Source organism: Chlamydotis macqueenii, chromosome W, assembly GCF_036417535.1.
Source record: "Chlamydotis macqueenii isolate bChlMac1 chromosome W, bChlMac1.mat, whole genome shotgun sequence".
Lineage (NCBI taxonomy): Eukaryota > Metazoa > Chordata > Aves > Otidiformes > Otididae > Chlamydotis > Chlamydotis macqueenii.
This window is the reverse complement of record NC_141592.1, coordinates 48084725-48110718: the sequence shown is the minus strand read 5'-3', so window position 1 is coordinate 48110718 and position 25994 is coordinate 48084725. Positions and strand designations below refer to the sequence as shown.

Genomic DNA, 25994 nt, shown 5'->3' with positions numbered 1-25994 from the left:
TCGAGGGTAGGAAGGCTCTGTAGAGGGACCAGGACAGGCTGGATTGATGGGCCGAGGTGAACTGTATGAGGTTCAACAAGGCCAAGTGCCGGGCCCTGCACTTGGGTCACAACAACCCCATGCAACGCTACAGGCTTGGGGAAGAGTGGCTGGAAAGCTGCCTGGCAGAAAGGGACCTGGGGGTGCTGGTCGACAGCTGGCTGAACATGAGCCAGCAGCGTGCCCAGGTGGGCAAGAAGGCCAACAGCATCCTGGCCTGCATCAGGAAGAGTGTGGCCAGCAGGAGTAGGGAAGTGACCATGCCCCTGTACTCGGCACTGGTGAGGCCGCACCTCAAATACTGTGTTCAGTTTTGGGCCCCTCAGTACAAGAAGGACGTTGAGTTGCTGGAGTGCATCCAGAGAAGAGCAGTGAAGCTGGTGAAGGGTCTGGAGCACAAGTCTTATGAGGAGTGGCTGAGGGAACTGAAATTGCTTAGTCTGGAGAAGAGCAGGCTGAGGGGAGACCTCATTGCTCTCTACAGCTACCTGAAAGGAGGTTGTAGGGAGGCAGGTGTTGGTCTCTTCTTCCAAGTAACAAGTGATAGGGCAAGAGGAAACAGCTTCAAGTTGTAGCAGGGGAGGTTTAGATTGGATAGTAGGAAAAATTTCTTCAGAAAAAAAAAAAACAGGCTGCCCAGGGAAGTGGTGGAGTCACCATCCTTGGAGGTATTCAAAGAACATGTAGATGTGGCACTTTGGGACATAGTATAGTAGGCATGGTGGTGTTAGGTTGATGGTTGGACTTGATGATCTTGGAGGTCTCTTCCAACCTTAATGATTCTATGATCAACCCCTGATGATTTCATACTTAAATAAAACTTATTTCCTTCCTTAAGAAATTATTTTCCTGTTTTACATGTGCCCAGCTGCATACATTCTTATGGTGGAAACTGAACTGATGAGATTTTGAGGACAAATTGTAATTTGGAAGTACATCTGCTTAGATGTTAGGGGAAGGTATCTGCCATTTTCTGGGGTTTATGATCTAGAATTCTGAAACAGCAACATTGTCAACAGCAAACAAAGATTTACTCCTTTGTATTTAGCAAGCGTGATAGGGAAAAATTGAAACTTGGTGCAGTTTATACCACTCTATCCCATAGGGAGAATATATTTTTTAATATTACCAGAACTGAAATTCTGGCACCTTGGACAAGTGAATCCTAAGATTAAAAATGAACATGCAGTTCAATTCAAATAAGGCACTTGCAAGCCCTTCCACCTTTCCTTTTCAAGGACTTCTGATGAGGACCTGGTAGGATGAGTGGAGCCTGTGTAGTAAGCAAATGCCTATGGAATGGTTTGTATTTATTCAGAATCCAGAAGACAAATTGTGATTTTTGATTCTGTATGATGCCTCTGGCTTCTAAATTATGTTTAAAAGCAATAACAATGTGTGGAATTGGGCATAACTTCTAAAAAGCTGTGTTTTGTAAGGGAGAAAGACCACCTCCAGTAATGCTTCTTCCCTTCAGAAATTTTAATTCCTTGATGTTTTTTAATGAAATACTTATTTTTAGTATCTGTTTATTTCAAGAGCTGAAGATGCTCTTTTTCATGGGGTTAACTGAGGTTAATAGCCTCATACATCTTTTACAGCTATCCAGAGCTGTGAAGCAGGTCTGTTAGCCATTTGTTAATGAGTGTCTTGAACAAGGAAAAGTAATTTCTCTAGTCAGCTTAGCGTTAGAAGGGGAGAGTAGCTTTTTTGGGGGGTGACTATGCAACAAAAACATTTACAGAGCAATATCTTTGCAGATCAATGAAACAGAAGCACATCTTAACCTACTTCCAGATGCGCTTTGATCATTCATGCTGAAGCAAATCAATACTACCTCAGCTGCCTTTCTGTCAGCTCATGGTAGAAGCAGCAGTGTAGCCAGTACGTCCCCGAGTGTTGCAGTTCATAACCTTTTATCTTCATGGGTGGCTAAGAGGTTGATTTATCCTATATCTACTGGCATCTATGCTGAGCTGTATGTAATCAGCTGAGCTTAGCGACCTCTGACTTGCATCATCACTTGGGTCACAAAAACCTTTACTATTAAAAGTAAGAATCTTCTGACAGATATAGTACAGGGCTTTGTTTTCATGTAGTTCATGCTTGGGGGAAAGTGAGGAATGCCTGTTTCCTCAGATATCCTTTATGCTGGTTTTCCTTTCGGTTCCCATCAAAAGTAAAAACATTCCAGGATTTTGCTTCATCTTTTCCTTCTTCAAACAGAAAATAAAATTTGTGCTATTTCTGCACTAGCTATCTGGATAAATTAATTCATGTTCAGGAAGTATTTCAGGAAGTGAAGATTATTATCTTTTGTTCTCTGTATCCCATTCAGTATAGTTATAGCAGTAACAATGATTCTTTATAGACAAATTTTAACACTTGAACTACATGACACTGAATTCTGGTTTCACATTATTGTGTTATTCTGTAGGCTTAACATCTAGATCAAGTGATCATTTTGGCATAATAGCTTTCGTTCTCATTTTTAATAAGTATGCTGCTTGTCATCTATTCCACATACAAGGCATACCACTAATGAGATGCAAGCCATTTCAAAATGGTTGTGCAGCCTAGATCAGAGTTGTGAATCACTGTTGACACAGTCATTCTTGGTACTTTTGTTATGTCGTTCTCACTTCCCCTCCAAAAAATAAGCCTCTGTATTGAACAAATAGAAATGTGCACATGATACTTGAAGTTGAAATAATGAGACAAGGTTTTTGAAATGAACTGTGGACATTCACATTTCTTACTCCCATTTTCTTTCAAGTCCTGCTTGCCAAGTATTTCTGGAGAAAAAAAAAAAAAAAAAAAAAACAGAAGATACTGTTAACCAAGGTAGTGCTGTCCAACTGGGACCAACTCACCTATCTCTTAGAGTACAGATATTCACATGCATCCCAACACAGATAATTTAGATTTTAACATATAGGAAATTTATTTGGTTATAGCTATCATAGCCTTAAAGGTGTAAGGACTGAAGACCTGAAGAAAGATATGGGCACCTGATTTTGTCTTTTATAACTATACTTGTCTAAGTAAAGATAACTCCTTTCCCAGTAAGCGTACACTGTCAGGGTTGTTCTATGCTTAGTCCAGAACAAATTCTTGTAGATTAAGCCTGTTTGTTTCTATTTTGCATGTAATTTTTCTAATTAAATTTATGTTAATCAGTTTATAATGTTTATTCAGCAAGTTTTGAACAGCAGTACAGGAACTGACAAGGTACTTCATTCCTGTCATTTAAAGAAATTCATAGTAGTAAACTAAGTGTTGGGAAACTGTCTTATTACAGAAGATAAGAATTTTATATTAGAAGGTTTTCTGAGGAGCTTTGAAGATCAGATACTTTTGGGAAATAAATTCCCAAGAAGTTCTAAGATTTGCTTGTTAAAGTATTTTTCAAAACATTACATACATGAAAGCATATGCAATTGCACTGGTCATTTACAAGGTATTTCTCCTGCATGTCCTGATGAATTTGTGTGGTACCATCACAGTGAATGAGTAATTGATAAGGGCTTTCCAAGGAGACTTGCAGTGACCAGATTATTTGTCATCTCAGATTCAAATTTCCCTTTTGAATAAGATAGATATATCTTTCAAGTAGACTGTAGTTTTAATGCATTAAGGTTACTTTAATGCATTGCAGTTACTTGCTATAAAATATTGTAATTGAAATGTATTTTTAAAGTGATAAATCATTAATTACATCATCTATTTTTCTTCCATTCAAAAAAGTATTTTCCTTACTTTTGCAGAGCTGTAGGCTGTATGCAACAAAACACTTAAGAGTATTACTGAGAGCAAATGTAGAGTTCTTCAGCAACTGGGGGATTGAGTTATTGGTGACCCAGTTACATGATAAAAATAAAACTATTTCTTCTGAGGCACTTGATATTCTAGATGAGGCATGTGAAGACAAGGTGAGCGTTCTTTCCATATTCAACTTCTTTTTGGTATACTACTCTGTAAACTGTTCCCCACCCTCTCCCCCAGTAGTAAAGTAAAAGTATGCAAGAAGCTACTGATTATTTCCTTTCTTGATTGTCATTGATGGACTTCATAATAGTTTATAGACCCCTTACTGAAAATACTGCAGTATTAATGACCAAAAAAAAGTGAACTTTTGGATTGTGATTACTTTTAAATATTAATTCAGAATAATTCAGCTATTTCGATCGTTACACTTTTTGTAAAGGGGATATATATTAGTGACAGTACTTCAAGTGGATAATATTAGGATGAGGTTAGTGCTGTTTCATACTTCTTTTTGTAAAAAAAACTTACTGCCTCATTGCTGGCAGACTGTTGTAATTGTTATACTTTTCAGAATTATATAGTGCCTGTATATTCTTTATGCATTTTAAATTATTTTAGGCCAATCTTCATGCCCTTATCCAAATGAAACCAGCTCTTTCTCACCTTGGAGACAAAGGTTTGCTTCTGCTCCTAAGGTAAACGTTGAATATGCTGTTTGACCTTACACTGTGGAAACAATAAGTGTTTATCTTTATTCAAATCATATGATTTAAATGGAGTACTGACTGTCTGATGTTACTTTACAGATTTCTGTCCATTCCAAAAGGATTTTCATATCTAAATGAAAGAGGTTATGTAACAAAACAAATGGAAAAGTGGCAAAAGGTAATACTAAGAATAAATGTGTGCATTCACTTGAAATTAGGAGGAGCAAGGGTATGAATACACAGGTTTAGAAGGTCAAAGATTATTAAAAATAGTGTACATTCATATATCTCTATTGCTAATACCAATACTTCCCCCCCCCCAGTGACTTATGATTTTGCTGAAAAAGGCTGACAGGGACTTAAGAGTTCCATAGCTGCTCTTAAAATGTGTGCTTTTGATTTACTCAGACCTTTTATATAATTTTGATATTCCAGAAAATATTTCAGGACTGTAGTGACTTACTGACTTTTCAAAATAGGTTGTTGTGTAAGGTTTTATCTAGAGAAGTGTGGAAAGGAATACTACTTTTCAAGATGCCTGTCACCTCTGGTTATAGAATCATAGAACCACTTAGATTGGAAAAGGCACTTAATGTCATCAAGTCCAACTGTTAGCTTAACACTACTAAGTCCACCACTAAACCGATGTCCCTAAGCTCCACGTCTACACATCTTTTAAATACCTCCAGGGATGGTTACTCAACTGCTTCCCTGGGCAGCCTGTTCCAATGCTTGACAACCCTTTTGGTGAAGATATTTTTCCTACTATCCAATCTAAACCTCCCCTGCTACAACTTGAAGCTGTTTCCTCTTGCCCTATCACTTGTTACTTGGAAGAAGAGACCAACACCTGCCTCCCTACAACCTCCTTTCAGGTAGCTGTAGAGAGCAATGAGGTCTCCCCTCAGCCTGCTCTTCTCCAGACTAAGCAATCTCAGTTCCCTCAGCCACTCCTCATAAGACTTGTGCTCCAGACCCTTCACCAGCTTCACTGCTCTTCTCTGGATGCACTCCAGCAACTCAACGTCCTTCTTGTACTGAGGGGCCCAAAACTGAACACAGTATTTGAGGTGCGGCCTCACCAGTGCCGAGTACAGGGGCATGGTCACTTCCCTACTCCTGCTGGCCACACTCTTCCTGATGCAGGCCAGGATGCTGTTGGCCTTCTTGCCCACCTGGGCACGCTGCTGGCTCATGTTCAGCCAGCTGTCGACCAGCACCCCCAGGTCCCTTTCTGCCAGGCAGCTTTCCAGCCACTCTTCCCCAAGCCTGTAGCGTTGCATGGGGTTGTTGTGACCCAAGTGCAGGGCCCGGCACTTGGCCTTGTTGAACCTCATACAGTTCACCTCGGCCCATCAATCCAGCCTGTCCTGGTCCCTCTGCAGAGCCTTCCTACCCTCGAGTAGATCGACGCTCCTGCCCAACTTGGTGTTGTCTGCAAACTTACTGGGGGTGCACTCAATCTCCTCACCCAGGTCATTGATAAAGATATTAAATAAGACTGGCCCCAATACTGAGCCTTGGGGAACGCTACTTGTGACCAGCTGCCAACTGGATTTATCTCCATTCACCACAACTCTCTGGGCTTGGCCATCCAGCCAGTTTTTAACACAGTGCAGAGTACACCTGTCCAAGCCATGAGCTGCCAATTTCTCTAGGACAATGCTATGGGAGACAGTGTCAAAGGCTTTACTGAAGTCCAGGTAGACAACATCCACAGCCTTTCCTACATCCATTAAGCAGGTCATCTTGTCATAGAAGGAGATCAGATTGGTCAAGCAAGACCTGCCTTTCATAAACCCATGCTGACTGGGCCTGATCTCCTGGTTGTCCTGTACATGCCATGTGATGGCATGCAAGATGATCTGCTCCATAACCTTCCCCGGCACCAAGGACAGACTGACAGGCCTGTAGTTCTCCAGATTCTCCTTCTGGCCCTTCTTGTAGATGGGTGTCACATTTGCTAACCTCCAGTCAGCTGGGCCCTCCCTGGTTAGCCAGGACTGCTGATAAATGATGGAGAGTGGCTTGATGAGCACTTCCGCCAGCTCCCTCGCTACCCTTGGGCAGATCTCATCCGGCCCTATAGAGTTCTTTATGTCTAAGTGGTGTAGCAGGTCGCTAGCCATTTCCCCTTGGATTACGGGGGCTTCATTCTGCTTCCTGTCTCTGTCTTCCAGCTCTTTGGGCTGGGTACCCTGAGAACAATTGGTATTAGTTGTTGCTAATTAAAGTTAAATCTAGAGCTCATGAAGATAGAATTAGCTTATGCTGTTAGGAAGTAAATAGGAACGCAAAACCCATTAAGAAAAGTAAGAAAAGTGCATCATTGTCGTGACTAGAATAAAACTCTTCATATGTTACTTTGTTTTTATAATTGATTATAAGTGCTTGGTCTCGTTCCTGTTGGCTTTTAGGCAATTTTTTTACTAACTTATAAGCTGTCAATTTTCTAGGAATACTGAAATGCATGACAATCTGTTGAGATTATTTGGCTTAGTCAGATATGAAGTATTTCCTTCTTTCTTTTTTTTAACAAATTCACTGCAATAATTATGGAATCAGTTGTTGACTCTCTGCAAACTCATTGCATGTATGAAGTGCAGTAATTTTGGTGAGCCTCACCTTCAAATTATAAAGAAATTCAGCTCTTCTTTAAAGAGCACTTCAATTGTTCATTCCTTAAAGTACCATATTATAAAAACATTAACCACCTAAATGTATTTTGTCAACCTTTTGTTGTCTTTTAGGAATATAACTTAAAGTATGTTGAATTGATTGAAGAACAACTTAATGAAGCACTTACAACTTATCACAAACCTGTTGATGGTGATAACTATGTTCGTTGGAGCAACCAAAGGTAAACTCTCCAAAAGAATCCTCTTCGTCTGAAAAAACTCAAGAGTAACTCACTGCATTACACTACAGTGTAATTTATTTTAAAAGAAAGTTTCAGAATTCCTAGGAAAACATATGATTTCTCTTTCTGCCAGATTACAGCGACCACATGTCTACCTGCCAGTTCACCTTTATGGCCAACTGGTGCACCATAAAACAGGATGCCATTTATTGGAGTCTCAGGTGAGGATAATAACTGTTTATAACTTGAAAGATTTTAATGAGTATTGTAACCTTTTAAAAATATGTTTTAAAAGAGATGACGTTTAAGCAGTCATTGCAAAATAAGTAGATTATGAAAGTCTCAAGTTACGTGGGGCCAAGAAGTTTTGAAGACAGTATTTGCCATCTAGTCTCACGTAAAATTCCTTCCTGACCACTGAAATATCAGAGAAATACCTTGTAACGTTTTTCTTAAAATTACTAGCAAAATCTTAGAATGGAAGGCAACTCACCAATAGAAATAATTTTTCAGTCTGTGTGTGAGTGAATTGTATATTGACAAGTAAAACTGTACCTATCCTTTTATGCATACAAAACCTGGAGTTGAGGGAATAAAATCTTCTTTCTAATATCCTGAAGAGCTAAGAAAACAAACCCTAAGCCAATTCATAGTTGCTTAAATAAACTGACTTTTAATGTGGATTTGCAGGATGGTGTAATTAATTGTATATAATGGTTGACAAGTTCAAGACAAAGCTTATATATTGTAGCATATTAATCTGATGAATCTGTTATCTTTGTAAAATCTGAATTAACCTAATGCAGTCAGCGGTAATTTCAAAATTTTCTACCTGCATTACCATTGCTGTTAATTTATGGTTATTATGCTAGAACTAACACTATTTTACTTTAGGGGTACATTAAATTAGCACTTTACCTTTATTAAAACTGCAAGAGAACCTGTTTTACTGAGATCTCCTTTTAATTTTCAACTGAATATTTTTTTTTCTTCTGTTTTTCTCCTTCAGAATATTGTTACAGATCTAAGTTACACTGTTCATTCCCCAATGCTGGATAAGTGGGAAGGAATTAAGCAGCTGAAAGCAGCCCTTTGGGCCTTGGTTAGTAATAGATTTATAATATTTTTGCAGCTGTTAGAGTTCTGTTATGACTCTTGATTTTGAAATAACTAAACAAAATTCCTTAAAATCATTATTTAGGATTTTTATCAATGTATATGACTTTCCAAGTTAGTGTAAAGTACCTTAACTGGACTTTCAGATGAAAATTGTTCACTACACCTGTTTCGTTCTGAGTCTTTTAATAGTCACTTTGTCTCTTTTGAGTGTTTGTTTTTTTAGGGGATGGGAGTGGGTGTGTTTTGCTGTTGGGGTTTTTGTTTGTTTGTTTGCTTTAAACCAAATAAAAAGATCAGATTGCTACATGTAGCAACAGTATTACTATTGAACCAATGTTCAGTAGTACAAATGTTCAAAACCACTTGCTGTGGTCTATTTTTAATATATTTACTGTGGTGTTCCTAATTCAGTTTTTGTGGAAGAAAGTTGGCTGCCACTGTTGATGCGTGTGAATATATATGGTCATGGCATCCCTGGTACTTGGAATAACATGGGGAAAACTTATTATCTGTGCTTATCCAAAGCTAAACATCTAAAGTTGCTTTGCCACCTCAACTGTTCGTCTGCCTCTTTCTTATCTTCCCCAAAGTTTATTTTGGAACATTTGTCCAAGGTGACTATTACTGAAAGATATTGTAGGTATGTAATAAAATGCTTGTTTAAGACGAATGTAAAATGAGTAATTCAAGATCATACTGCTGGCCAGTAGAATTGGTAAAATGAGGAATACATAGTAGTTAACTGTGACTGGTTTTAGGTATTATACAGTGTCCCAAGTCCTTTTTTTTTAATTTATATGACTAGGAAATGCCAAAAAAGGTGCTCAAATCTCTAATTGCTTTGAGAATATATGGCTTGAAACTGTACCACCAACAAACAAAAATGTCAAAAGCTTTACACTGAAGGTGCTGCAGATCACATCAAAATCAAAACTTATTTGACAAACTGGTTTATTCCAGGGCAATATTGGATCATCAAATTGGGGCCTTAACTTGCTTCAAGAGGAGAATGTAATTCCCAATATAATGGCACTTGCGCAACATTGTGAGGTTCTCTCCATTAGAGGGTATGTGTATCTGATTTATACATAAAATTTACAGATGGTAGTTCCAGTAGGTTTTCAAATAGCCTTACCTAATTTAGATGAATATAGTTTTGCCACTTACTTGCAAATCAGTTATTAAAGATCATTGATCAATCTCAGTCCTATAAAATCTCAGAGTTGTATAGGAAATCTAAAAGAACATGCAGTAAGCAAATGAAACCTATGAAAAAAGATACATACTACTTTTTTCCTTTTTTTAAAAAAAAACAATTAAAATATTTGCTACTTATATCTCTGTTGGAATCAATTTATTATTCCATCATTTTTATTCAGTATCTTTTTTGAATCTTTAAATAAAACATAGGTGATCTTTTGCCTAATACTGCTACTGCATTAATGTTTGTCCTTTAAAAAAAATTATACTTTTCTACTTTATGTATCAGGCTCTTGTAATAATTATTTTTTACCTTTTAGTAGTGTATTGTTCTCAGGTGTTTTAGAGCATTTCTCAAGATTCCATTGATTTACAAATAAAAATCAGGAATAAAAACCTATTTGGCAATTTTGTGAAGTTTCTGCTGAATTGTTTTGAAACTGTTTCCTTTCAAGAGAGAAATAAGTTTAGTTAAATTAGATGCTTTTATTGTTGCTCTTTTTTTCTATATATATACATTAAATACAGAACCTGTGTCTACACACTTGGTCTAATAGCCAAAACTAAACAAGGATGTGACATTTTGAAGCATCATAACTGGGATGCAGTGAGACACAGTCGTAGACAGCCTTGGCCAGTGGTCCCTGATGACATGGAGCAGCTCTGCAATGAACTTTCTTCTATACGCAGTACTCTTAGCTTGAACTCCGAGTCCACCAGTTCTAGGCATAACAGTGAAAGTGAATCTACGCCTTCATGTAAGTAACAACAAAAAACCACAAGCAAGCAACAACAACAAAAAAAAAACCCACCACAAAACAGCATTTGGTGTTCTTACCAACTTTTTGGCAGGATGAGGTTCAGGCGAATGATTTAAAGGTGCTATTGCAAGAAAGAAGAGTGCAAGCCAGGGGACAGTTATTTGCATTCAGAGAGACATAATCAAGTGAGAGGGAAGAGAACAGTGTCTTAGATATACATTTGGTATAGAAATAAGAAATTTTAATATTAGAATAAGTTAATAGTTTTTTCATGTCAAGTTATGGCAGCTTGCTATAATACCCTGCAGAAATCTCCATACTTTAAATATAAAGATACATTTACTTGTTTGTCCTCAAAGGAATAAAGGAATATTTAGAATATATATTCTCTGTATACACACACACACATATATATATATATACACACAGTATTGCTGTATTTAAATTCTTGTATATTTTGTGTATCTAATATATTTTAATTTTGTTATTGATATTTGGAATTTAAATCCAGAAATATACCATATTTAGATACCACTAAAAGAGTGCATCAGTTGTAATCCTAGTAGCTGGATATTTGCACTGAAATAAGATCGTGTGCCTTTTCTTTTGAAGCAATGAGATCTTCAGCTCAGGTACTCCTGAAGATACTTAATTTACAGTACTAAGTTATGCAGAAATAATGTTGAATTAAAATTGTGGTAAAACACACAGTCTCCCATTTTAGCTTTTATAGAATTGCTTACTTTTTTGCAACATAGTTTATACACTTTAAAGAAATGTCCATTTTCAGTGACAGTCTCATATAATTTCAGGTATGTTCATAATGGAGGATGACCGTTTTGGTAGTACTTCCACTAGTACATTCTTCTTAGATATTACTGAAGATGCAGAACAAATATTTTATGACAGACCTGGGCCTTCAAAGGACAAAGACCGTAGTCCCTTTCCTTTTTTTTCTTCTGGCAGACTTGTGAAAAATCACATCCTAAACTCTCTTACTCTACCTAATAAAAAACATAGAAGTAGCAGTGATCCAAAAGGAGGAAAGCTGACATCTGACAGTAAATCAGGCCTGAGGCAAAATCATACTGTAACAGAACTTTCCAGTAGCATAGACTTTCCTGCTGGGGAAGAATTCAACTCCATTTTCAGAGTTCCTAAAATCCAGACTTTACGATTAGAAACTTCTTTTGTCGGAAGTAAGCAGATGGAAGATACTGATAATACCCCAAGTATTGGAGAAAATGATCTGAAGCTGCCAAAAGGTCTAGGAAATGAAATTCACCAGGAAAACACAAGCAGAGAAAGGCTAATAGGAAATGGTACTACACAAACACGTTTCAAGAGTCGTAGCTTAAGTTTTAATACAGATACTACAACAAGTGGCATAAGCTCAATGAGCTCTAGCCCTTCAAGAGAGACTGTAGGCATGGACACTACAAATGTAGATACTGACTGCGGAAGTTTGAGTACTGTGGTAAGCACAAAAACAGTTAAACCAAGTCACTGTTCAACACCACAGTCTAACCACCTGCCTCTCTCAAAATCCAACTCTGTATCCCTGGTACCACCAGGGTCTTCTCATACACTTCCTCGAAGAGCCCAGTCTCTTAAGGCTCCTTCTCTTGCTACAATAAGAAGTCTTGTGGACTATAACTTTAGCTACGCAAGTTCTCGAGATGCCTTTGGCTATGCTACACTAAAACGCTTACAACAGCAGAGAATGCATCCTTCATTGTCTCACTCAGAAGCCCTAGCATCTCCAGCAAAGGACGTGCTGTTTACTGACACTATTACCATGAAGTCTGGCAGCATGGATTCTCGGCTGACCCCAAGCCGGTAAGAGATTATAATATGCTTGTTTCTTACTTCAAAGCTGTAAGAGCAATTAAATAAGAAAAGTATCTTTCTTATATTTTTTCCAACTTAATCTAAAAGTGACAGTTGTTGCAGAATGATTCATAACTTTTCTGAAAGCAGTACCAATATTAGGAGAATAATAGGCTAATAAGAAGGCTGGACTTTGCTGTCAGAGAAGACCAACTTTCATAGCTGTGCTCAGCCCCTTTAATGCTGTTAGTGACAAAGGAGTATGTTTCCTTCTATCACATTTGCTTCCTGTTTAACTTTTAAATTATTTAAATGCAGTTGCACTGCTAACGTTACTAAAGTTACAATCACACAAAATTGCTCATGCAATCAGAGCTGTATTTCAGAAGAGAATATTCTCAATGTCACTTGGTGAGGTTTTAGGACAGGGATTCCTGTCAATATGCTATATTTGTATTCACTGTGGCATTGAGTCCAGTGGTGCGATACTAGTACCACTGATATGAATGTGAGTTTGGCTTCTTAGCTACAATAGAGCAAAGATTTTACTCATAGGGTTTATTTTTAGATTGTAGTGTCACATCCTTATTTTTGAGTAATATTAGCTCTTCTGAAGACTAATTGGATAGTTATATAAGATACCTAGCTCATGACATTGATGCTATTCCCAGCAGCTATAGTTAGTGCTTAACTACTTTCTCTTAAAAGCTCTTCTACTTACCAAACTTTTCCTTTCAAATCAACTTTTAGCTAGTGGATTGGATTTTTAGATTACTATTGAAAGGGAAGAGATGCTTTCTATCTCTGTTTTTACCTAAATATCCTGTGTCACATGAGAGAAAGGGGAGAAGTTATCAACACATTAGTCTCTTCCTTACTGCAAAGAAGAGCAAATGCCTGGTCCTTGAATTTCAATCCACATACCCAGTTGAGTGTCTATAGTGCCTGTTTATTAGTACTAGTTTCCTTCCTATTAAGAGCAACATGAATTTCTTTAAATTTTCACATGATTCTGCAAAGATGCCATAAAAGATAAGTTTTGTTCCCTTTGTTCAATCAAGTTAGAACTAGACTGAGTGTGCTGATTAAATTAGGGATGATTTAGTAATTAAGCTGCACCATCCTGGAAATCAGAAGGTACTGCTCCTTGCTCTGTCTCTGGTTTCCTGTGCTAATGCAGGAACAAATCAGTGTCATTTCAGTAGCAGTACAGATTCTGTTGTGGTTGTAGTCATGCTGTACTGTTCCTTGCAGTCATGCCCTTGATATGAAAAGCAGTCTTGCTGCAGTGGACTTTGATCCTGAGACTCAACATACAGTGTAATACTAACAGCATTCCTGGTGCTTATCTGTTCATGATGTCTTAATGTCAGTGGTTAGGTGCGAGGATTTGAGCTGACCTGTTTAACATTGAACTGAAATGACTGGAGTGCTCGTATCTCTGAGAAGGTTAAAAAATTGCAGATGTATGTGTTACGAAAGATTGTCTTGGTTACTGATATAATTGATTAGAAAGGCTATGTCAAACTAGTATATATTTTTCTTACTAGTTACATCTGAGTATCCCCACTGAATAATTGTGGTCCTCTTAATTTCAGAGTATGTTACTACTTCCAGCTAAATATTGTCTTTAACTGCTGTTTAAGTAATAAGTTGGAAATAAATATTCTGTCCTTTTTTTTGTCTTCTAAGGCCGTTCTTCTGTCAGTCTCTAGAAAATTTTCTTTGATTCATGCTTCATGCACAAATTCAAGTGTTCATAGCAAGTAGCAGCTGTGATTTGACTTCAGTGATGTTTCTAGTTGTTCCATTGGTTCAAAAGGTTGAAAAGCTTATTTCTTTGCACAAATTATTTTGTGAGGCTAAATTTTCCATCTCTGTCTCTAAAGACCAACCAAAAATGTTAAGGTACATGTCTCAAATCCTGCAGACATGATTTCATGAAAACTTATCAGTGTTTATCACTACTAATGATATATCTGTCAGCTTTTCCAGGAGACGCAGGGACAAATGTTTAGGATTAATACATATATCTTTATATTGAGAGTAATTATAGAATGCTTAATTATGACATAACTAATGCAATTGGTAACTCTGGGTTTTGAAGTATGGCTTGAGTTTTACTGCAAGTCCACTGCTACTGTAATTAGCATTGGTCAGAATTAGTAGCAAGAAAACTGTTGATGTCCTATAATCTGTGTTCTGCACATTCCCATTGCATAATAATGTCTTGAACAACACGTGGTCAAACCATAACAATTTATTTTTATCTCTGTATAAATCTGTTAAGCTGTTATGGATTAGAAGACATTTTAATTGCCCATCTAAAACAAAAAAAAAAATAGAAAATTATTTCCAAGGCAGAAAGTTCAGCTCAAGAAATAAAATGTTCACTGTACTTAACCTCCAATGTATAATAACTTGCAGTAATATAATAAAATATTAAGTTATAATAAAATTATTAAAATATTGTGGTTGGTGACAGCCAATATGGCTTCACCAAGGGCAGATCGTGCTTGACCAATTTGGTGGCCTTCTATGACGGAGTGACGGCATCGGTGGACAAGGGACGAGCAACGGATATCATCTACCTGGACTTGTGCAAAGCTTTTGACACTGTCCCGCATGACATCCTTCTCTCTAAACTGGAGAGACATGGGTTTGATGGACGGACCACTCGGTGGATAAGGAGTTGGCTGGGTGGCCGCACTCAGAGAGTGGTGGTCAGTGGCTCAATGTCTACGTGCAGACCGGTCACGAGTGGCATCCCTCAGGGGTCCGTGTTGGGCCCGGCCCTGTTCAACATCTTTGTTGGTGACATGGACAGTGGGATAGAGTGCACCCTCAGCAAGTTTGCCGATGACACCAAGTTGTGTGGTGCCGTCGACATGCTGGAAGGGAGGGATGCCATCCAGAGGGACCTTGACAGGCTGGAGAGGTGGGCCTGTGCCAACCTGATGAAGTTCAACCAGGCCAAGTGCAAGGTCCTGCACCTGGGTCATGGCAATCCCAGGCACAAATACAGGCTGGGCAGGGAATGGATTGAGAGCAGCCCTGAGGAGAAGGACTTGAAGTGCTGGTGGATGAGAAGCTCAATATGAGCAGGCAATGCACCCTTGCAGCCCAGAAGGCCAACCTCATCCTGGGCTGCATCAAGATGAGTGTGGCCAGCAGGCTGAGGGAGGTGATTCTGCCCCTCTACTCTGCCCTGGTGAGACCCCACCTGGAGTACTGTGTCCAGTTCTGGAGCCCCCAACACAAGAAGGACATGGATCAGTTGGAGAAGGTCCAGAGGAGGGCCACGAAGATGATAAGAGGGCTGGAGCACCTCTCTTATGAGGCCAGGCTGAGAGAGTTGGGGCTATTCAGCCTGGAGAAGAGGAGGCTCCGGGGAGACCTGATAGCAGTCTTCCAATACCTCAAGGGGGCCTACAAGAAAGATGGGGAGAGGCTGTTCAGTAGGGCCTGTTGTGATAGGACGAGGGGTAATGGTTTTAAAATAGAGGGGGGTAGATTTAGATTGGATATTAGGAAAAAGTTTTTTACAATGCGAGTTGTAGAACACTGGCCCAGGTTGCCCAGAGAGGTGGTGGAAGCCCCATCCCTGGAAATGTTCAAGGCCAGGCTGGATGAGGCTCTGAGCAACCTGATCTAGTTGGGGATGTCCCTGCTCCTTGCAGGGGGGTTGGACTAGATGACCTTTGAAGGTCCCTTCCAACCCTAACCATTCTATGATTCTAAAAATTTACTGTTTCTGAGGAGTGTCTCTTTTTACTAGGAAGCTTTAATCCACTGCATAGACCATCTACTTAGGTTGATTAGCAGAAAGCATTCATAGGTTTTTATCTTCAATGAGAGATGGCCAAATGAGAAATATCCATCATCAGGACTCTGATCAGCACTGAGAAAGTGTTCTTCAGCCTCTTCTCTCCTGTCTCTTTCCCAACCTTTTTCTTTCTTTGTTCTTCAGGCTGCTTGTCACAATAAGCTCTGCTCACTGTGCAGGTTCAAGTTTGTTCTTTGTTCATGTTGAGCAAATTCTTCTTCCAGGCTTGGGTGACCCAGTGGGTGACTCCTTTCGAATACAGGAAAAAAATGTTTCTTGCTCGCATCTCTGGTACCTAGCAGGCTCAAGCTCTGCGTTAGCAGTTGAAAAGCCTAAATTTTTACTGACTGTGTCTGGGCTGTAAATCTTCAAAGCCTAGTAAGTTGGAGAAAATTAATGTTTTTAAAGGGTTGGAAACCTTGGCTATCTTTCAAGTCCCTATCCCAGGACTTTTAAAAAAAAAAAAAAAAAGAATCACAAATTTTTACCCGGGGAACTGTCAAACCATGCAATACAACATGAGACAGAACAAAAGCGGTAAGTTTATAGCTGTAACTTCACAGAGTAACAAGCTCTGGGTTCTACAATGGGAAGATGAGGATAGTCTTTGTGTCAGCAGCCCTTCTTACTTGTAATGTGCCAGAATGAGAGATTTACCAAGATTGTGATTTATTATTTCAATGTTACAGATTCATGAAAGCTTTAAGTTATGCTTCGTTAGATAAAGAAGATTTATTAAGTCCTATTAACCAAAACACGCTTCAGCGTTCCTCCTCTGTTCGCTCCATGGTTTCTAATGCTACATATGGTAGCTCTGATGATTACATTGGCCTTGCTCTCCCAGTGGATATCAATGAAATATTTCAGGTATGTATGTGATAACTACCTTCCAGTATGAAAATGCAAATGAATCCATTAGGTGTTGCATTATCATCAGAATAGATTAGATAAACAGAAATGAGGAAAACAGTATGTAGTACTTCCAAGAAATGCATTTTGGAAAACAAGAATTTTTCTAACCCTGTTTACAGAAAAGTGCTAGTCTGTTTTGTATTATTAGGCAAATAATGACAGACTAGGTTAGAAGTGTGTTAAACAGTGGTAGCATAAATATCCTGTCATAAGATTTTTAGCTGACAGCTAGCTTTTATACTAAAATTGGCATAGTCTGTGGACACTTGTTAATATCTCTTTAGCAAACTAATTGATATGTTCATTGGTCAACCATAAATGATGTGCATAATCCCACAGTAAACTTCCTGCTACCATGATTTCTGCTACTGTGATGTTGATTTAATATTACTTTATTTGTATATCTATCATCATAGCATTAAATTATAGTCTTTACTTAACCTCACAGATATATTTCTTTAGTTAAAACAGATAATCTTAAGTGTCTTATCAATTGCCTTCCTCTCTCTACTTAGTTAAAACACATTCCCATCTAACAAACTGATGCATCACAATGTTTAATATTCTGTTACCTAATTATCAAAAAGAGGACATGGTCTATGTCAAAGGTAAATCAGTGGCTTCCTTATCTTTAGTTTACTTAGTCTTTGCCTTTCAAACCCAAATTATTTTCTTAATAATCTCAAAAAAAATTACTAAAGCTAGAGCAAAGGCAAGATTTTTCCATCATACCTGCTTCTATTTCCCCTTTATGAAATGACTATTTTATTTCTCTCTTCTCCACAGCCTTTATGGCATGTTTATGTTGCCTCACTTCTTTTCTCTCGACTCTTTTTGTAGAGTTGAGACATGTCTTGAGTCCGCAACATCTTACAGACAACGTTTTGGATGTCCTGGGTGGTTTTGCTCTACTTTCCTGAGATCTCCAGTGTTGTAGAGTGCTTGTGGACAGATCATTAATAGCCACTTCTGAGTCAGTGGTTTCCTTACAGTCTGTCACCAATATGTTTTACAATTTACTGTTCATAAGCCTTGCTTAATAAATGTTCATTCACAAATGTATGTTTTTCTCATTGGCTTTTCTTTACTACTCAGGAGCCCATACTTAATTTTCTCCTCCAATTAGATCTTTTCCCTGAAGTAAAAAATTGACAACATTTTATTTCCTCATTAAAAAATATCTATTTTCCCTTTGTATATAATTATCACCTGTGCTAATTTTAACTTTCACTTGAATATTCCAGATAAAGGAAACTCCATATTTCCAGAAGAAAACCACACCTGCATTTGATGACTGTGGAGCTAGGGTCTTTGCACCTGATACAGGAGGTATTGGTTTTGTTCCTCTTCTGAACGTTTGTATGGGGTGGGTGTCCTGGTTCTGGCTAGGATAGAGTTAACACTCACCTGAGCTGAGAGGAGAAGGGGAGCTGGTGGCCCCTGTGGCTGGGGGACACAGCTGGGCTAGGTTACTTATTAGCTTACAGCTGGGGTAAGTTTACCCAAATCAGCCCAAGGGCCATTCCATCCCATGTGACATCATGCTCAGTATATAGGTGAGGAGGGTGGTGAGGGGAGCCTCCTGCTACTTGGGAGGAAGCTGGGCATTGGGATTTGCTGTGAGCTCTTGTATTATTTTTGTTTTCCATCTCTGTTTTGTTTTCTTCTGTTATTTCTCTTAAATTTATTTTTTGTTTTCTCCCAACCCATGAGTTTTTGCTGCCTTTTCTTTACCAATTCTCCTCTCTGTCCCACTGGAGGTGGGGGGAGTGAGTAAGACACTGTAGCTTGGTCCTTAGCTGGGCTAAACTACAACAGTTATTTTGGCACCCAATGTGGGACACGAAGGGTTGAGATAACCACAGATCCGACTTGAGTGGCTTGAAACAAATTTGTTTATATGCACTTATTGTATAGGTTATTAATTGCTGGTCATGATGTTGCAATGGTTGGTCATGTTGTTGTGTTGTCTATGCTGTTATATGTACTACATGTTCCTGGTGATGCTGTTTATCACTTCAGGGAGAAATGATGAGAATTATCATTTTCTTGTACTATACAATATCAATTTATATGGTAACATCAATGGCCTTAAAGATAAGTTGGTATCTGTATGCGGATGATTTCCCCCACTCTTTCACCTTCAGGGCAGTTACAACACTTTTTGAGAACTTTGAATATCTGGGGGATATTCAAGGCAGTGTGATGTTATTGCTGTGTCTCTTGAATGCGTGCCAAGCCTTGTTCAGGGTTACAAAACCACTTTTTAGGAATATCCTCCAGAGATCTGCCCTGAGGCGAGATAGTCATGTGTGGCATGGCATGTGGGAGAACATGGGCAGGTATCTAGAAAACTTTTCACCTCCCATGGTTTGGAATTTTAGTCCTGATCAACTAGAGTATCCTGATAAAGTAACAGAATATTTGAAGAAAAAAATTGTTGTGGCTACTCTAAAGAGGCACAACTTACTGTGCTGGGCCCTGGCCAGTATCTACCAAACACTGCTCAATGTTATGCAGCCCCCTCAAGAGAAAGAAAGGGAAAACAGACTGACCTGCACTGTAGCTTACTCAAACCCCAGCAACAGGCACTGCAGCTGAATCAGAGAATGAACCTGTGCTGGTGTCAGTTGTCCCTGTATGCAAGAAAACTCAGAAGCAGAAGTCAGGTTGTATGGTAAGGGATGAAGAAATTTCTCCTAAGAGGGAGCAGGAGGAAGCAGCATACTGCCCTGTCAGTGAGGAGGCAGACTGCTCTGAAGCAGGGCCATGACAAAGACAGGAAGAGGAAGAATTACCTGCTTTACCCCAAGGAAGAGCTCAGCAGGTGGACCCTTCCTCTTCCTCAGAGGAAGAACTCATAAATGAGACAGTAACCACCTGATCTCTATCCCTGAGTGAGCTGCAAGACATATGAAAAGATTTCAGCCATCATCCAGGTGAGCACATAGTCAGCTGGCTGCTCTGGTGCTGGGATAATGGGGCCAGTAGCCTGGAATTAGAGGGCAGAGAAGCTAGGCAGCTGGGATCCCTTTCTAGAGAAGGGGGAATTGACAAAGCAATGGGAAAAGGGACACCAGCTCTCAGCCTCTGGAAGGGACTCCTGTCAGGTGTGGAGGAAAGGTATCCTTTCAAGGAGGCTGTAATATGTCACCCAGGCAAGTGGGCCACCCTGGAGAGGGGCATCCAGTACCTGAGGGAATTAGCTGTGCTGGAGGTCATTTATGATGAACTGGACAATGAGCAGTTATCCGAGGATCCAGATGAAGTCATGTGCACACGACCAATGTGGCAGAAGTTCGTTTGTAGTGCATGATTGTCAGATGCCAACTCATTGGCAGTTATGACCTGGAAAGACAGAGAGGAACAAACAGAGGATGAACTGGCTGGGCAACTCTGTCAGTATGAAGAAAGTCTGTCCTTGTCCCTATGGGCCTGTGTCTCGGCTGTGGAGAAACTGTCCCGGGAGTTCCAGCAATTCAAAGAGGATACGTCCCATTCCCCACTGGTACAGGCCACTATTTCAGCTATTAGAAGTAAACATTTCCCCACTCGAGAGATGGTACATGTGGCAGGGTACCCTGTGGTGTACCTTGTGTGACCAAGGAGAGGACATGAGGAAGTGGGATGGGAAACCTACATTGGCCCTAGAGACATGGGTACGTGAGCTGTGGGGAAAAACAATTGCAAATAGACGTTCTCCCTGGAAAGCTGCTGCTCCAGTCTCCAATAGGCAGAGTAGAAGGAATAGCCTTACTTCTGACCTCTCAAAGGGACCTCTGATGCATATTTAAAAGAAATGAACAATGAATACTGTGGCCAGGATTAGAGAGGCCCTGTCTCCAGCCAGGTGGAGGAGAGGGACAACTGAGTTTATTGGACAGCGTGGGTCTGATGGCTTGCTGTGTCAGACCCACAAGAGTATAAACCTCTAGTAGATACTGGTGCACAATGTACCTTGATGCCATCAAGCTATAAAGGGGCAGAACCCATTTGTATTTCTGGAGTGACAGGAGGATCCCAACAGCTGAGTGTATTGGAGGCAGAAGTGAGTCTGACTGGGAATGAGTGGCAAAAGCAGCCCATTGTGACTGGCCCAGATGCTCCATGCATTCTTGGTATGGATTACCTCAGGAGTGGATATTTCAAGGACCCAAAAAGGTACTGGTGGGCTTTGGGTGTAGGTGCTTTGGAGATGGAGGAAATCATACAGTTGTCTACCTTGTCTGGTCTGTCAGAGGATCCTTCCATTGTGGGGTTGCTGAAGGTTGAAGAACAACAGGTGCCAGTTGCTACCACCACAGTGAATCAAGTCAGTTTGCAGAGGTGAAAGCCATCCAGCTGGCTTTAAACATCACTGAATGAGAAAAATGCCCTGTACTCTATCTCTACACTGACTCATGGATGGTGGCAAATGCTCTGTGGGGATGGTTAAAGCAATGGAAACAGAGCAACTGGCAGCGCAGAGGCAAACCCATCTGGGCTGCCACATTGTGGCAAGATATTGCTGCCCGGTTAGAGAAACTGGTTGTAAAAGAATGTCACATAGATGCCCACATACCCAAGAGTCGAGCCACTGAAGAACATCAAAACAACCAGCAAGTGGATCAGGCTGCTAAGATTCAAGTGGCTCAGGTGGATCTGGACTGGCAGCACAAGGGTGAATTATTTTTAGCTCGGTGGGCCCATGATACCTCAGGCCATCAGGGAAGAGAGACAACATACAAATGGGCTCGTGATCAAGGCAAGGGGTGGACTTGACCATGGACACTATTGCACAGGTTATCCATGAATGTGAAACATGCGCTGCAATTAAGCAAGCCAAGTGGTTAAAGCCTCTGTGGTATGGAGGGTGATGGCTGAAATATAATAAATTTAGCAGGCCTCTCCATATTTATATTACACTCTCACAAACTTGCCAAGGCAAGCGCCATGTGCTTACAATGGTGGAAGCAACTACTGGATGGCTGGAAACATATCCTGTGCTCCCTATCAGTGCCTGGAATGCTATCCTGGGCCTTGAGAACTCCAGATAGAATTTAGTTTGACAATGGTACTCATTTCTGAAACAACCTCTTAGATCCCTGGGCCAAAGAGCACGGCATTGAGTGGGTATATCACATCCCCTGTCACGCACCAGCCTCTGGAAAGATTGAACGGTACAATGGACTGCTGAAAACTACACTGAGAGCAATGGGTGGTGGAACCTTCAAACACTGGGATACACATTTAGCAAAAGCCAACCTGGTTAGTTAACATTTGGGGATCCAGGAATCGAGCTGGCCCTGCCCAATCAGAACTTCTATGTATTGTAGAAGGGGATAAAGTCCCTGTGGTGCATGTAAGGAATATGTTGGGGAAAACAGTTTGGGTTATTCCTCCCTAGGGCAAAGGCAAACTCATGCATGGGATTGCTTTCACTCAGGGACCTGGGTGTACTTGGCGGGTGATGCGTGAGGATGGAGAAGTCTGATGTGTACCTCAAGGAGATCTGATTTTAGGTGAAAAAAGCCAATACTTTGAACTGTATGATGTTAATTACTATATAATACTGTATGTCATTACTTCTCTAGCTGTTACATGTCATATCAAAGGTATTATAGTAAAAATCACCTAGATCAACAAAGAATGAACTTAGATAAAACAGAGCAAAATGCAACAGTGATGGAACCAGAACTGGCTTTAGCAACTAGTGCCAAGCAACTTGAGAGTGAGATCTTCAACCTGCAGACCATGAACATGATAAACCAGTTGCACCAGGTACACCAACTGAGCAAGCACTGTGTCATCCCTCCTGCCCTGAGAGACTGTTATGACAGATGGAGCCCAAAGTCATGGACTAAATGAACTCAACAGACATTTTGGAGGGATGGCCCATAGACTGAGGAGATGGTATCTGTATGTATCTATCTATCTATCTATATATATATATATAGAATCATAGAATAGTTAGAGTTGGAAGGGACCTTCAGCGGTCATCTAGTCCAACCCCCCTGCAAGAAGCAGGGACATCCCTGACTAGGTCAGGTTGCTCAGAGCCTCATCCAGCCTGGCCTTGAACGATTCCAGGGATGGGGCATCCACCACCTCTCTGGGCAACCTGTTCCAGTGCTCTACAACTCTCATTGTAAAAAACTTTTTTCTCATATCTAATCTAAACCTACCTCCTTCTAATTTAAACCCATTACCCCTTGTTCTATCACAACAGGCCCTACTGAACAGCTTCTCCCCATCTTTCCTGTAGGCCCCCTTGAGGTATTGGAAGACCGCTATCAAGTCTCCCCGGAGCCTCCTCTTCTCCAGGCTGAACAGCCCCAACTCTCTCAGCCTGTCCTCATAGGAGAGGTGCTCCAGCCCTCTGATCATCTTTGTGGCCCTCCTCTGGACCCTTTCCAACTGGTCCATGTCTTTCTTGTGTTGGGGACTCCAGAACTGGACGTAGTACTCCAGGTGGGGTCTCACCAGGGCAGAGTAGAGGGGCAGAATCACCTCCCTCGACCTGCTGGCCACGCTTCTCTTGATGCAGCCCAGGATGCGGTTGGCCTTCTGGGCCGCAAGGGCGCATTGCCCACTCATGTTGAACCTCTCGTCTACCAACACTCCCAGGTCTTTCTCCTCAGGGCTGCTCTCGATCCAATCCCCGCCCAGCCTGTATTTGTGCTTGGGATTGCCATGACCCAGATGCAGGACCTTGCACTTGGCCTGGTTGAACTTCATGAGGTTGGCACGGGCCCACCTCTCCAGCCTGTCAAGGTCCCTCTGGATGGCATCCCTCCCTTCCAGCAAGTCGATGGCACCACACAGCTTGGTGTCATCAGCGAACTTGCTGAGGGTGCACTCTATCCCACTGTCCATGTCACCAACAAAGATGTTGAACAGGGCCGGGCCCAACACGGACCCCTGAGGGACGCCACTGGTGACCAGTCTCCACTTGGACATTGAGCCGTTGACCACCACTCTCTGAGTGCGGCCATCCAGCCAACTCCTTATCCACCGAGTGGTCCCTCCATCAAACCCATGCCTCTCTAGTTTAGAGAGAAGGATGTCGTGCAGGACAGTGTCAAATGCCTTGCACAAGTCCAGGTAGATGATATCCGTTGCCCGTCCCTTGTCCACCGATGCTGTCACCCCGTCATAAAAGGCCACCAAATTGGTCAGGCACAATCTGCCCTTGGTGAAGCCATGTTGGCTGTCACCAACCACCTCCTTGCTCTCCATGTGCCTTAGCATGGTTTCCAGGAGAATCTGCTCCATGACCTTGCCAGGCACAGAGGTGAGGCTGACTGGCCTGTAGTTACCTGGGTCTTCCTTACTCCCCTTTTTAAAAATGGGGGTTATGTTTCCTCTCTTCCAGTCATCGGGGACCTCACCAGACCGCCACGATTTCTCAAATATGATGGCCAGTGGCTTGGCAACTTCATCCGCCAGTTCCCTCAGGACCCGCGGATGGATCTCATCAGGTCCCATGGACTTGTGCACCTTCAAGTTCCTTAAATGATCTCGAACCTGCTCTTCGAGCACTGTGGGCGGTTCTTCATCCTTGTAGTCCCTGCCTGTGCCTTCCACAGCTTGGGTGGGGAGACAAGAGTTCTTATCAGTGAAGACTGAGGCAAAAAAGTCATTGAGTACCTCAGCCTTCTCCACATCCCGGATAACCACGACACCCGTTACCTTCCGGAGGGGGCCTACATTCTCCTTGGATTTTCTTTTGTCCCCTACACACCTATAGAAGCCTTTCTTGTTACTTTTTATATCCCTGGCCAGATTCGATTCCATCAGGGCTTTATCCTTCCTCACCCTATCCCTGGCCGCTCGCACAGTCACTCGGTAGTCCTCCCAGGCTACCTGTCCCAGCTTCCACCCTCTATAGGCTTTCCTCTTCACTTTCAGTTGGTCCAGGAGCTCCTTGCTCATCCACGCTGGCCACCTGGCCTTTTTGCCCAACTTTTTCTTCATCAGGATGCTCCTCTGCTGAGCTTGGAGGAGGTGCTTCTTAAATATGGACCAACTTTCCTGGGCCACTCTTCCCTCCAGGGCCGCCTCCCATGGCACTTTGCCCATGAGGTTCCTGAAGAGGCCGAAGTCCGCCTTCCTGAAATCTAGGGCAGAGAGCTTACTGTGCAGTTTCCTTGCCGCCCCATGGATCTTGAACTCCACCGCGTCATGGTCACTGCAGCCAAGGCTGTCCATCAGTTTCACGTCCCCCACCAGCCCCTCCCTGTTGGTGAGCACAAGGTCCAGCATGGCACCCCTCCTTGTCAGCTCCTCTATCGCCTGCAGGAGGAAGTTGTCGTCCACGCGTTCCAGGAACCTCCTGGACTGCCTGTGCCCTGCCGTGTTGTCTCTCCAACAGATGTCAGGGTGGTTGAAGTCCCCCATGAGGACCAGGGCTCGTGACCGCTGTGAGGCTGCTCCTATCTGGCTATAGAGCGCTTCATCTGCTCTGTCTTCCTGGCCAGGCAGCCTGTAACAGACCCCCACCGTAACATCCCCCGTCCATCCCTGTCCTCTGATCTTAACCCATAAGCTCTCTGTCAGCTCCTCCCCCATCCCCAGGCAGAGCTCCACGCACTCCAGCCAGTTGCTGACATAGAGAGCAACACCCCCTCCTCGTCTCCCCTGCCTGTCTTTTCTAAAAAGCCTGTACCCCTCCATGTTGACGCTCCAGTTGTAAGAGTCATCCCACCACGTCTCCGTGATGCCAACAAGGTCGTAGCCCTGCTCGTGTGCACGCATCTCCAGTTCTTCCTGTTTATTTCCCATGCTGCGTGCGTTGGCATAGAAACACTTCAGTAGGGCCCCCGATAAAACCGACTTGCTGGCTGGAGTGACAGGTGTTCTTTTGTATCGCAGATTAGGTTTATTTGCAGCTACCTGCAATCCTTCCCTGACTTCTGGGCGCTTGGTGCTGGCACTGGCGCCATGCCGATAGCCGTGGGCTGAACTGTGCTCCCCCTCCCCCAGCAACACTA

At 41.6% G+C, this 25994-nt stretch overlaps 1 protein-coding gene across 1 annotated transcript in view; it reads left to right on the top strand.

Annotated features, from left to right (window-relative positions):
• LOC147596769 (rapamycin-insensitive companion of mTOR-like) overlaps window positions 1-25994 on the top strand; it is a 63820-nt gene that overhangs the window by 28281 nt on the left and 9545 nt on the right. The window contains exons 15-25 of the mRNA XM_086769517.1: window positions 3807-3971; window positions 4426-4502; window positions 4614-4692; window positions 7265-7374; window positions 7508-7595; window positions 8384-8476; window positions 9454-9560; window positions 10222-10451; window positions 11267-12293; window positions 16800-16977; window positions 18267-18351. Coding sequence (XP_086625643.1) covers window positions 3807-3971; window positions 4426-4502; window positions 4614-4692; window positions 7265-7374; window positions 7508-7595; window positions 8384-8476; window positions 9454-9560; window positions 10222-10451; window positions 11267-12293; window positions 16800-16977; window positions 18267-18351 — 2239 coding nt within the window. The remainder of the gene's footprint in view (window positions 1-3806; window positions 3972-4425; window positions 4503-4613; window positions 4693-7264; window positions 7375-7507; window positions 7596-8383; window positions 8477-9453; window positions 9561-10221; window positions 10452-11266; window positions 12294-16799; window positions 16978-18266; window positions 18352-25994) is intronic.